At 40.3% G+C, this 13,832-nt stretch overlaps 1 protein-coding gene across 1 annotated transcript in view; it reads left to right on the top strand.

Moving 5' to 3' along the window:
* MAPK1 (mitogen-activated protein kinase 1) overlaps positions 1 to 13,097 on the top strand; it is a 31,162-nt gene extending 18,065 nt beyond the window's left edge. The window contains exons 4-9 of the mRNA XM_083874239.1: positions 3,489 to 3,605; positions 5,248 to 5,362; positions 5,948 to 6,079; positions 8,238 to 8,347; positions 9,069 to 9,196; positions 11,372 to 13,097. Of these exons, the coding sequence (XP_083730365.1) occupies positions 3,489 to 3,605; positions 5,248 to 5,362; positions 5,948 to 6,079; positions 8,238 to 8,347; positions 9,069 to 9,185 (591 nt within the window). The 3' untranslated portion in view covers positions 9,186 to 9,196; positions 11,372 to 13,097. The remainder of the gene's footprint in view (positions 1 to 3,488; positions 3,606 to 5,247; positions 5,363 to 5,947; positions 6,080 to 8,237; positions 8,348 to 9,068; positions 9,197 to 11,371) is intronic.
* The last annotated feature ends 735 nt before the right edge of the window (positions 13,098 to 13,832 follow it).

Raw genomic sequence — 13,832 nt, 5'->3', positions numbered from 1 at the left:
TGTGATCATAGTTATCACACCTCTCCCTGTGATATGAGGAGAGCAGGATTTTAAAGTACTGCTCTCCGTATCACAAAGAGCTGTGTAGCCTGGATCTCCTCTGCTGGAAGATACTGGATGAGGAACAGAGGAATCCAGCAGAATTTGATAACATTGATAGCGCTGTCAGTGGCATAGGGACAGTGATAGAGGGCAGCTGTGTTGACTGTCCTTTCCTATGGAAAAGGCTGGGGGGAGGAAAGGAGCTGGTGAAGTTTACTTGCAGCATTGTTAAGCCGTGGAATTTGTTATCACAGAGCACTGTAGATAATGCAGTTTTTAAAAAACCACCAAGCAAGTTAGCAGAAAAAAACCCTAATTGAGTGCTTCCTGTGGTTTAGAGTCCCACAGTGGCAGATCCATGGAAGATGAGAGACACACTGGAATATGTTCTCCTTTACACTGTACATGTATTTGCTGCTGGCCACTGATAGAGTGGAATTGCAGAGTTTACAGTGCTTGAGCTGAGGTGGTACAACAGTGTTAGTTGAATACTGTTGCTCCTAATTATTCTTTGTGTTTTAGTGTAGTTATAACTTCCTCAATAAACAAGCCACAAAAAAAAAAATCCTCTTCAAAGTGTGAACCAGTTGTGGGCTGTACAGGTTTGTCACAAGTCCAGGAGTGTCACACAATTTGCTGTTCGTAAGCTGGTCCATTCTAAAGATTGGATACATGATCAATTCTGTCTACATAATGAAAACTCACAATTATTAAAACGACCAAGAGTTGTTACCTGCTGCAACAGACGTGAAAAGAAGGTGATGTGGGAGGGATTTTTTTAAAGGAAAACTGCAAGTTAGTGTTTGTTTCAGGAGTTTACCAATTACTCTGGAGTTGCAGCTGTTTGAACCACCATCTTATCAGTAACAATTAAACTCAATGTCTCTGATTCCTTTTGTACAAATACACAGAGGCACAGGCTGTTCAACAATACAGGTGCAGATATTTCAGTGTGTTAGTAGTACTGTGGGTGTCATTTGATTTGGTTGGTAAATGGTCATATGTACATGATCCTCCTAAATCTTCCCATCTGCTTGATAGCTTCATCTAATTTTAAGCCATCTCTGTTTAAAAAATCCCTGATACTGATTGCAAGAACATTGTTTCAAGAAGTGGAAGCTAAATATATAAATGGAATTCTGTGGGGGTTTTTTTATTTATTTATTAAAATTTATTTATTTAGGTGGGAAGTAATTTCTTCTGTCTTAGCATCTGTTCTGTCTCTCCAAGGCATGAAGCACTGACTGACATACCTGAGTCTTTCATTATGCAGTTTTTTATTATCTGCTCTGACTTAGTCAAAATGCCAGGAAAATTTGCCTGTTATTATATCACTCCCATATTATTTCTTTCATTTTTATTGTTTTCGTTCATGTGGAGAAGCCTAAAAACTATCTCGTGGTGCTTTGCCTGATTCTCATCATCATTTGTTCGGGCAGAGAGGCCCCGCAGGGCAGCTGCTCCCAGGACTGGCACAGGGTGAGAAGTGTCTGCCCGTCCCTCAGCCGCGGCTGCAGCAGAGCCCCGGATCTCCAGGTCCCTTTCACCTTGGGCTATTGCTCCTCTCAGCTCTGCAGCCAAAACCTCTTCCTTGCAGCTTCAACCTTGAAGTCTTTTAATGGTCTTTCTGCTTTTCTGCTTAACCTGTTTCTGCACCAGTCAGCAGGGGCTTTTTGTCATTCTAATGAGCTCTCTTTGTCGTTATTCTTCCTTTGCATCCCATGAGCATTTTTCTACTTGAGTTGAGAGATTCAGAGACATGTTCTGAAATTCAGTTCTTGCTTTTCACTGTGGACCAGTGTCTTTCTTCTTTTGTTTTAATAGTAACAAACCCTAGTGCTTTGCTTTTGTGTAATACCGAAATTCTGCACAAGTCTCCTTGCCTGTAATCTTATCTAGCTTTTTCCAAGGTTAGGAGGAAGAGATTACAACAATTTTGCCTGCTCCATAATTATTTTCTGAAGTCTCTAAGCTGTCCTCTACAATTTCTTCGTTTCTGTCTTTAGAGGAGGCTCTTCTGATTATTTGTACTGAGTGTCTATGTAAGCTGCTAATTGCACACAAGGCAGCTGCTCCATTTCTGTACCCTGGCAAAACCTTGCCATGCTTAATAAAAGGTTCTTTTTGGGGTTGTTTCTAAGGATTCAGGGAGCTGGGTTTATTTTTTTAATATGTAGCTAAAGTAATGGCATGCAGCTTGGCTATGACATTCATCATTGCCTTTTCTTCAGACCTTCTGTGTAACAGTCAGCTGCTGGATCTTGTCTTTCAGATGCAGCTTTTAGTCAGCTGAAGTATTTCTTCCCTAACTGATCTATGCATTACTTCACTGACAGGCTGTCCCTACAGGAGAATTAAGAAATATCAACCAGGGCAAAGTGAGGTTTCTGTGGTTTTGGTAGGATTTTCCATTACTGACTATATTGACTGCAGCCTATTTTCACTTCACATTTTCAATATAATCACTGTACACAATCAACTATCTAAGTGTAAATATTATAAAACAAATGTAGGGGAGGAACCTCGCACTGTTTGCCACTCTTACATTTGATGCCTGGTTTTCCTGAGGGTAAGTATTCTTTCATGGAGATACACTTTGTGTGGCAGTCATAACCTGGTGTGTTTGGGGGGCAGCAGAAGGTTCTGATTGTGTCTAATGTGCCACTCACAAACCTTGCCACTGACCTGTGGGACGGTGAGAAGGAACAGCTGCTCTGCTCTACAGCAGTCTGTCTTCACATTTTCCATTTTCTTAATTTCTCTCTGGACACTAAATAGCTCTGAAAGCTGTGAAGCCTCCTTACCGGAGCATAACTAAAAACATGTTTTTCATTTTGTTGAACTTGCTAGTCTAAATCAGTGTTTGGTTTGCTTTTCATAGTTAGATAAAACTGCTTTCCTGGTAACGGGTTGAGAAATATTTTCTCGCTTGTGTTTCATTTTTAGGGGATTTGTTTTTTTCTTTTAGGCTTATGCTTCCTTCAACAGCCCATAACCTCTCCAGTCTACCATTATCTCATGATTGGATAGGTTTTTCTCAAGCAAAGATGCAGTTATGATGATAACTTTTGTCAAATAGGGTGTTGAACTTGGTTATGTTTTCTGGAAGTCTTAATTGTTTTTGTTTTCTGGTGGGTTTCTGGGAGGTTGGAGCAGTGTATCTTTGCCTGTTTGGCAAAGGTGCTGTAAGCAAGCCCGTAGTGGAACATAAACTGTAAACTGTTTATTCTTCCTGGCCCCTAAATGGCAGTTGGATATTCTTTGTAATTAATCCAAAGCATTTTTCTTCATCTTTGTGCAGAAATTTGTTTCTAAAAACGTAGGTTGCCATCACTGCCTTTGTAGGTGATACATCATTGATTGGGGAAGGGTGAATTAATAATGTTAGAGTATTGGGAATGTGTGTCTAATGTGCCTTTTTTTTCTCTTTACTTGTCCAAAACCAGATTTGTGACTTTGGATTGGCTCGTGTCGCAGATCCCGATCATGATCACACAGGATTCCTGACAGAGTATGTGGCCACACGTTGGTACAGGGCTCCTGAAATCATGCTGAATTCTAAGGTAAGGGCCACACTGAGCTGCTGGGGGGCTGCTGTTGCTGCTTATTCCCTTGTGAGTTCCAACTGTGCTCCCCCTTCTGTGTTTTTAGGATCAGACTGCACGCAGAGTCTTGGGGAGAAGTGGGCACAGGTTTCCAGTAGAGATACTGGCTTGCAATAAATTGTGATTCCAGAATCAATTATTGGGTACTAGAACTGAGTAATCACGTGCTCGACTTCCCACACCTCCAGTTCCTTGCCAGTCATGAGACTGTTTCCATCACCTGCTGTGGCACTGAGCAGGACAGGAGTGGTAGGAATGAGCATTCCACTGCTGCCTCCATCAATGCTGCAAATGCTGCCTTAATGTTATCTTGACATTTTAATTTAGGCTTAGAATGTATAATGAGGGTGAATCTGATTCTGAATGAAGGCACGTGATTGTTCTTATGTGTCAGTCTTAATGGCATTCCCATAGTCCTCATGAAATCATTCCTTTGGTTTTTATATATTCGGAATTACTGTTGTGTTCTGTAGCCCTTTTAAGGTGCATCCAATCCCTGTGTGGGTGGTGAGTGTCCATCAGAACCCCTGTGTTCAGTCCACAGCCAGATATTTGTTAGCAAAACACCTGGGTGACTCCTGGAGCTGTGTTTTATATTCTAGGATGGCGGTTCCTGTAGGATTTACAGCTTTTCCAGTTGGTGGGTTTGTTTTGTTGTGGCAGTATCGTGTCCAAGACACTTTAAGAAAATAGACATCTGACCAACTGAGGGGTTTTCCCCCCCAGTATCTCGTATTTTAAACTCACATCTTGTATTTTAAACCCTCACTGAGACCACAGCATTGTGCTGTTCACATCTCTACTTATCAAAGGCTTTCACAAAGAAGATACTTGGTGTTTTTAAGAGGTGATCAGCTTAAACGTTCCTGGCTTAATGTGTGATTCCTTTTATAATTCCTTGAACATGAATGGTGAAGGGATGGCATCCTGAGGAGCTGGTGCCCAGTGGCTGTGGGGTCAGTGGGGACAGAGCCTTCCCAGGCGAGGGGCAGTGGCAGCAGGCCAGGCACAGTGAGTGCTGTGCCTTTTCCTGTGGATATCCCAGTGTTTGTTCCTAGTTATATCCCAGTGACTGGTGTGGCCTCCTCCCAGCATCTTCAGCTCCTCCTGCCTGTCACGTTGTACAGAGCAGCCAACCAGCAGCCATTGGCTTGGCCATTTCCCCCTTTGCCAAAGGGCTCGTCCTGGAGTCCTGCTTAAATCCCCTCAGAGGAGGCACAGCTGCTTTCACACGTGTTCAGCACTCTGTCAGGCCTGTGCAATTCGGAATACCTGGTTTCCAAAATGTTTTAGTTGAAATGTGTTATAAAATTAGGGAATCTCAACAATTTACAGTTGGTAACAGATTTAGCTAAACTTAAAAATCCTTTCAGAAAACCATATCTTGGAGACTTCAGTTCTTGCTACCCCTTCAAAGTAGTGTTTTGATATATGGTTCTTAATTATTTCATTTGTACAGAAAAACCAAACAGCATAAGCAGGCATGACTCATCTAAAAAAGAAAAGGATGGTTTGTGTGCACTTTCACAGTTTACTAAAGTAACATGTATCTGCTATTATGCAAAAATTTGACAAAAATGTGTTTCTGCTTCACTTGCAGGGTTACACCAAGTCTATTGACATCTGGTCAGTGGGCTGCATTCTGGCAGAGATGCTCTCCAACAGACCCATCTTCCCAGGAAAACACTACCTTGACCAACTTAACCATATCCTTGGTAAGCTTTATGGAGAGGCAGCATTTCCACACCCATCTGTCTCTCTCCATCACTTCTGCCAGCTGGGCTGGTCTTTCTCCAGTGGGTCACTGTGTAAGGTGTGGATCTGCAGGTGTGTCTGCTGTGCCCTCTAGTTATTTTTGCAGCAATTGATACAGGTAATAATTGTTTTGGGGACAACTAGAGAATACTTACCAATTTATTTACTACATCAGCAGATACTTTTTTAATACAAAATTTTTTTAAAAATTAAAAGCTCATATATTATTAGGTCCAGGTCAGTTTTTTAAAAATTTCTGTAAGGTGCACCACTTTGCCACTTACTGGGATCTTTTTAAGAGATCATTAGAAAACTCAAAATAATTTATTTGTTTTAAAAATGTAAAAGTTTTTAAAATTTTGAGTTTTAAAACTTTAGTTTTAGTAGAAGTTTTTAAAACTCCGAAGGTCTTCTGTATCCTTAAAAAACATGTGGTGTGAAATCTCCTTCCCAGCACTTTTAATATTGCATTTTAGCAGATATGATACAGCTGTATTAATGTGCTTTTCATAGAATGCACTATTGTTTGTATTCATGTTTTTTAGGTATACTTGGATCCCCTTCCCAAGAAGATTTGAATTGTATAATAAATTTAAAGGCCAGAAACTACTTGCTTTCCCTACCACACAAAAATAAGGTACCATGGAACAGGCTGTTTCCAAACGCTGACCCCAAAGGTATTTTATACTCTATTACATTGTATCAAAGTAATGGCAGGATGGGAGCTTTTATAACCTAAGAACTTACCTTTATATTGGAGCTAGAACATGCAGGTGCCTTAAAATAGCACTGTAAATCTAATATAAAATCATAAACCAGCACAAAGCCCTCACACTGGTTTATCATTTAATGCAATTTTTAGTAACTCTAAGATTACCTATTGTGGAGTTTGATCTTTAACATACATGTGAAATCCAGACTCTTATCACTTTCCTTGGGAGCACAGTTCATTTATTCAAGTGCTGAACATCAGCACTGGATTTCAACACTGGCATGAACTAAGTCTTGAACTTTGTTCCTAACATCAGACAGGAGGCAGCTGCTTGCTGCTGCCCTGGGTAGAGTTTGTGCAGACTGTGCATCAGCTGTCGGTCAAACAGGGTCTCATCAGTAGAGAGGGATCCTCAGGCGCCATGAGAGCTTAACATTTACTGGGTTAAAAAATTCAGTTGGGATATGTGGAGCAAAAGTTATAAAAGCAAGGAATATAATAATTGTTAACCTTTCTTAACAAGGCTTTAGTAAAGGGTAAATATGACTTTGTTTTGCTAGATAGCTATTAATTTACATTTTATACTCAACTTCATACAGTTTAGGGGTGGTTGTGTCACAGTACAGTAGTGCTCATTTACCTCCTCTAGCACAGTTTGTAATTTCTTTTTTAACTGGTATGATAACTTACTCTTAGTGGATATGATCAGGTACTGAATTACCATGTAAAAGCTGATTTCTGCAGATGGAACTGTATGGAGCTTATTATCCCTGTCATTGAGGAAAACAGCAGTGATTTATTCTGCTTTTATAATCGTGCTCATCACTGTGAGAATCCTCCCCGTGGGCTTTGACAGCTCAGATGGCAGCAGTGCTGGTACCTCAGCTGAGGGGGAATGTGCTGTTTGGTGCAGCACCTTGGCAGTGCCCCGAGAGCAGCTGTGCCAGGGCTCTGTCAGGAGCTGTCACTGGGGGCAGGAGCAGTGCTGTGCCCCACATGGCTGGGGGTGAGCCCAGGGAACCACAGCACAGCACTGCTGATGGTTACAGGGCAGGCCTGAGGCTTTTGGAGCTGCTCTCCAGGGCACTTGGGTCTCTTGTGCAGTGCTGGGTGATGCACAGCCCCAGAGGAGCTCGCTGCAGTGGGGGGTGATGGTGCTGGTGCATCCTTCCTCTCCAGGCTGCCCTATGACCTGGGGTCACAGGTGTGCTCCTCATCCTGGTGCAAAGCTGCAACTGCTGTGCTGCATCAAGAAGCCTCTCTTAAAGTTCTGGTTCATAAATGATGTGGTGAGGAGGACAAATGTGATGGAATTTAGGATTCTGCAGATATCTTAGGGCTTCTTGCTCCTATAATCAGTTTTTTTCTCCTCTTGGAAAGGGGAAGTGTGTTACAGGCAAAGTAGCTGACCAACTGCAGTAGCACTGATTTGTGATGTCTCTCCAGAGTTTCACCAGACCTCACTCTGTGTCTTACTGGATCTTCAGATTCTTTATGGATTCTTTACAAGTTGTCTTCAACAGATTTTGCCTGAATCTCGTGAATATAAATGTGTTTCAATCTTCTCTGGAGGGTATCTTCTGTGCTGCTGGTTGTGCCAGAGTATTTCACTGTGATGATCTAGAACTCCTAATGACTTCTGGATGATATTTTCATCTGTAAACAGCCAAGTTTTCTTTTCAGAATAAGAATGTATTCATAATTACTTATTTCAGAAAAGCTCCATCTTAGTTTGGATTTTGGCACAAAAATCCAAAGCATTTTTCTTTGAAAAATGAAGAAGTCTCATCTATTTAATTTCTGTTGTAATTCAAGCCAGATTGTAGCATAGGATTGCTTGTGTTCTTGCCTTGCCATCCACTGTGGGGCTGAAGGGCCTTTGGCAGGGTAACCCCTGGGCTGGAGCAGGTGGTGCCCAGGGCAGCTGTAGCCCAGGAATGCTGAGAGAGGGGCAGGCACAGCCTCTGTGCCCACGTTACAGGTCCCAGCTACAGCAGGGCAGCTCCAGGGCTGCAGTGCCATTAGCATTACCTTGGGTAGTGGGTGTTGTCTGGGTAAGGTCGGGGTTTGTAACACTTTTGTGGAGTGTGTATTAAATTCTTGCTCACTTTTTTTCCTCTTAGCACTTGATTTGTTGGATAAAATGTTGACCTTTAATCCTCATAAGCGGATTGAAGTGGAGCAAGCTTTAGCCCATCCATATCTGGAGCAGTATTACGATCCAAGTGATGAGGTAAAGACATTGTTAAAATGTAAACATTGATAAAATGATACAGCTGATTATTTTCTACTTTAGTTTAAGGGTAGGATTTCTTCTACTGCACTGATGGAGCTGAAGAACAAATTGCATCAATTTACCAAAATTTGTATTTCTCACTTTAAGTACGACACTTAGGAGATGCCACACAACAAATAGATATTAAGGTGACTTCTCTCTCCAGAAAATGGAGATTCTCAGCTCATGTGAGTCCTGGTTTCATAATGTCTGAGGTAAAGGAGAATGACTGAGTTTGTCACCAGATTATGCTTTAAAAACCCTGAATTGGAACTGGCTGTAGTTTATGTACAATTCTGAGGAGATTGCTGACTCCTTTTTGTGAAGAAATAGGGGAGGAGGAAATAAGCTAGTTTTCCTTAAGGGCCAGATATGTTTATTCCAAGATAGAAAAATAATAAGATTTTTTTTTCTTCAAATAGATACTGAGATACGAGCCTCAAATAAATATTCCAACTTGTGGTTTGGATTTGACTTAGTGTGGTTGATGTAAAATTTGGTAAACTAATACATAAAGCACACATAGGACTAATGGGGTTAGTTCTGCTTTGAAGACTGCTCAGTGTTAGATATTTTTGTGAAGGACATTTTTGGATTTTTTTCCCCATCCATAAAAGGACTGCATGAAATTCAACAGCACAGTGACATTACAGTAATCATATTTCTCTGTATTATTAAGCCTGTAGCTGAAGCACCCTTCAAGTTTGATATGGAGTTGGATGACTTGCCGAAGGAAAAGCTGAAAGAATTGATTTTTGAGGAAACTGCAAGATTCCAGCCAGGATACCGATCTTAAATCGTGCATAGGTAAAGTGACGGGGGGGAATTTGAGACTTGCCTTTCCCAGTGCTCAGTAACTTCTGTCCAAGGGCCTGGCCTCAGTCCTGTCCTGTTTCTGAGGAAAGTTTCCCACAGCATGGAAGTGTCCACATGGAATCCAGGCAACTGGATGTGTCCAAGGTTTACCTTGTTTGTAGGTTACATTTACGGAATAAGAATTGCGTTTCAATAGTGCTGCTTAGAATAAAAGCAGTGGTAATGCTTTGAAATGCAAATTTTATTTAAAAAGTAATTTAAGAGGCAATGTTCTTCATATATTACAGATATGTAATTTAGTCATAAAGCTTCAAATGCTTAAAAAAACCCTCTTCCTAAATATAATGTACAGAGAAGAAATATCTTAAATTATTTTAAAGGGAAAAACCCACACATGAAACTTTAGTATGAATTACCTTTAGTTTTAAGCAGCTCCCAGATAGTGTGAGTAAATAACAAAGGTATTTAAATAATCATAAATTAATTATTACTAGTCTTCCTAGCATTTTGAAGGTCTGAAATTTTAATTTAAAATGAAATATACTGATTCACTGACTCTGACTTTTTTTTTTTAAAACCAATGAACTTCTGGTCTTGCTGTGCCACAAGGCTTGCAAGTCTCAGGAGTTTCATACCAAACTGGTCAAATACTGGCTTGATTGTGAAACTTCTGTGATACTAATAGGAGAAAATATCAAAGGTTTATGAGTGGAAAGGAAAAAGAAGCCAAAGGCAACAGGCTGGCCTGGGTTGCCTGGTTTGTGCTCTCTGTGCTCTCCTCCCGCAAAGCAGCATTCTGCAATCACTGCTTTGTGTGGGCATTTCCAGCAGGAAGGTGAAGTTTTGAGCCAGGGCACTTGCTCGCTGCCAGAAATCCATGACTCTGCTGGCAGTGTGCAGGAGCTTTGTGGCTTTGCTGTAAGCAATAATTTTTCTGCAGTAAAAATGGGATTTCAGTTTCTGCATTGCATATACCCCTAGGTTTTCATTTAATGATGAACTAATAGGAAAGAAAAAGGAAAAAAGTGGGGGAAACATTTAAAAATAGTTTTTACTTAGTAGGGTAATTGTTGTTGCCACTGGCTTGAATACTTAGATGTATAGAAGCTGACAAATGAAACAGTTTCAATTTTTACAAATACTGCATTTGGTTTATTTAAGCTTGCTAGGTGATTTTGGAACTGTTGCAATAATTAAAAGGTAGGGCAATCTGAGGTTCACACACTGGTTCTGTAAGCTGGCATTGTGAATAGAGCAGACCTGGGACACAGTAACTGACAGGTGTTAATGTCCCACCCACGTTTTCTGTGTGAGAGCACAGCTCTGCATGTGCACATAAATTTTGAGGAACAAGATGAAGCCTATTCCTAATAGGCTGTAGTCTCAAGGAAGGACAATGAGTGGTTACTGCTGTGGTAAATCACAGTTCGTGATCTCTTGCTTGCCTCTTTGCCCAGACCATACTTACCTACGTTGTATTAGGGATTAAGGGATAAAAGGATTAGGGATGAAGATATCCGTGATCTGTTGTTAGCAGAAATTTCTGGTTTGATAAAAATGTTACCTTCAAATGCTACTATGCAGTGTTGATTTGGCCAGCACAAATACTGGAATTGAAATGTTTTACTTAGTTTGGTAAGGATATGCTGGTAATTTGTCATTTGTGGTTCAGATCACCACCTATGCCACAGCACAAGAGTTTAAACACAGCTGCTTGACATCCTAATGAGGGCCAGTCCCCAGGAGTTGGCTTCAAATGCACAGTAACAGTGTCCTGCTGTGCATTCCTGTTCCCCTGCACACTCCCCCTGTGCTTTATCAGCCAGCTCTTCTCACTGGGCTGTTTCTCCAGATTCCAAGTGTCCCCTGGGCTGTGTGTTTTGGAATTGAGAAACAATATGAAAATAACAAATTTTTGGTTCAGACAAACTGTGTACTTCATTGATTAGTTATGTTTAATCTTCTAATCTTTTGAAGAATTAAGAGTTTAAAATAGAACGCCTTGTTATCCACTGTCTCCAATTTCTTTTTTAACATTTGTAGATCCTGCTGGCTCTGGGTTATGGTAAACACAGTGTGCACAGAGCACAGAAATAGGAAAGGGCTTGTTTTAAAAGGTGATGTTAAACTTCCTTCACTGAAATATGTCTCTGCTCTCTTTTGTAGGACAAGGACTTAAAGGACTGGGCATGCTCAAACGTTGCTGTTCCTCTTCCCAGTTCTTTATTGTTGGTCATGTCTTGTGGCCTCTCTCAGCTTATCCACTAACTCCTTTGAGCCATTCAGGAGGGCGGTTCCTGGTAGTTTTGGCTTTTCATGCTTTCAATGAATCTTTTAAGCCTGAAGAATTGTAATTGACACTCCTATGCGTAATGCCCATTGTTGACCTGTTGCAGTACTGTACTGTACGTGCACCTACTGCTGCCCGTGTTTTAACTGCTTGCTTTCTGGTTTGAAAGATGCAGTGGTTCCTTTCACTCCTGGATCAATATCCAAGAAGATAATTCATTAACCTGTAAGACGTTTACACCATGAACTATGTTTTCCTGACTTTACTGAAGTCGCTGGCATTTTTTTTTTTTTAGAAAAGCTACTATTCAGGGCACTTTAAGTCAGTGACATCCCAGATTTTTTTTGCACGTCCTTTTTAAATAGAAATGGTTGGTTAGCATCCAGCAGAGTGTACCATTATGCTATGGATTGCAGCATAAGTTGTGTTCATGTTAATCTTGCTTATGCACTTGTTTGGGTGTCCTGTGCTGTACATACAGGTATTCTATCCAGTGTAAGAGCCACATAGGAACCCAACTTAACTGAATTCACCTAAGAAACATTTTTCCATGTATTGACAAAATTTGTACCTTTTTCTCCCTGCTTTTTCTAAGAGAGATAATTTAAAGTTTACCCACGTTGGAGGCGTAGTACTCCCAAAGTTCCTACCATGCAGTAGTGTTTGTATGGCCTGTGAAAAGGCAAGGTGGCAGCTGCAGCTGCTCTTTGCTCCCCGAGTGCTGGAAGGGTTAACACAGACCACGATGGCACCATGACCCCATGGCCAGTGCTTTACCTGGGCAAGGCAGCCGTATCTGGTGGCAAGCAAGAAACCAAAATACGATATTAATTAACTCAGTCTACATCCTGCATACCAATGAAGTGCTTCAAATGAGGATTGATAGTTTTGACATTTGAATCTAATCACTGACATTCAGATTCTTGCAGAGAGGAACACTGCATCTTCAAATGAGAAAGTTTGATTTTACTTTTGCTCCTACAGCATGTCAGCATCTCAAGTTCATTTCTTGCAACCTACACTATGGTGATTTGTAATCAAGCCTCCATGAGCTCGTGACATGAAGTACTGTTCTGTTGTCAAGTACTATCAAACTTTTCTGATAATGCTGAGTTAGGACAACCAAACAAAGCTAGCACTAAATAACGTTTAAAATTGTATACCTTTTAATGATCTTTTCAAGTATTTGTTACTGAAATTGTATAATGTGGAGTTTACTAGGTGTTATGTTCCAGTGCAGTGCCTCCTTTTCTTTCCCCACTGCTCTCTGTGGTGAGAAATTTGCCTTGTTTAAAATAATTACTGTGCCCTCGCATGACTGTTAAAGCTTTCTGTGCAAAGATGATTGTCTAAGTGCCACATGCCTATGATTGAGAAAAAAATAATCTATTGTTACCTCTGAGTTGTGTTCAACTGAAATGCTATTCAACAAATAACTTAGGAAAAATCGTTCTATTTTTAGCTTTTCATATCTCTGCTGTCTTTTTCTCATTTTATTTTGGCAGCAGTGAAGAATGGATTGTATAAAGACTGCTTGCTAATATGAACAAAATGCACTTGTAATTCCTGGAAATAAATTTAAATCTTATATCTTCACATTAACATTAAGAATTAGTTTTTGGTTTCCTCTTGGGTAATGTCTTTGAATGGAAATCAGGTTCAATTGCTACTGTAGTACATAAGGATGCTGGCTGGTTAATAACTCCAGGCTTCCTCATACCATTTAGTCTGCTCTTCAGAGAAATCTAGAAAGCCATTAACTTAGACTCCAGTAGATAAGGGTGCTTACAAGATTCCATTTCAAAATTTTCTTTTTCCTATAGTTTAAGTGTTAGTCTGCCAAAACTAATTTTTAATAAGCAAGGGTTCATCAATAAAGGGCATTTTCTATTAGGAAGTTCTTGTGGTACATAAATCTCTGTTGTGGGGAACAAATTCGGAGCTTTGTCAGGACACTGCACAAGTGATCATGGAATCGTGGTATGGAACCTATGCTAAAAACATTTCTGTAGAAGAAATACGCACTTGACTGTTGATACCAGTGTAGAAATTTCTCTCGACCTTTCTACACATCTTTACCAAAATGCTTTTCTCACTCAGTTTTGAAAAGTTGAAATATTTCTAGAATCTCTGCTACTTGCATGATCATCATTACAACAGGAATCATTTTTGGCACGGTTGGAAAGATGACTGTTACTGAAATTAGTTTGTAACACCTCAGTTTTAATTTATTAAGGAAGAACTTTGGCAGCTTACTTCACCCTTCTCTTTCCCAATTCTTTATTTTTAATACTTTCTTTAATTTGGGATGTTTGGGGAGGTTTAGACTTACCCTTG

This window comes from Zosterops lateralis (assembly GCF_965231275.1).
Source record: "Zosterops lateralis genome assembly, chromosome: 17".
NCBI lineage: Eukaryota > Metazoa > Chordata > Aves > Passeriformes > Zosteropidae > Zosterops > Zosterops lateralis.
The sequence above is the reverse complement of the archived record's forward strand: the minus strand, read 5'-3'. Positions and strand labels throughout refer to the sequence as shown.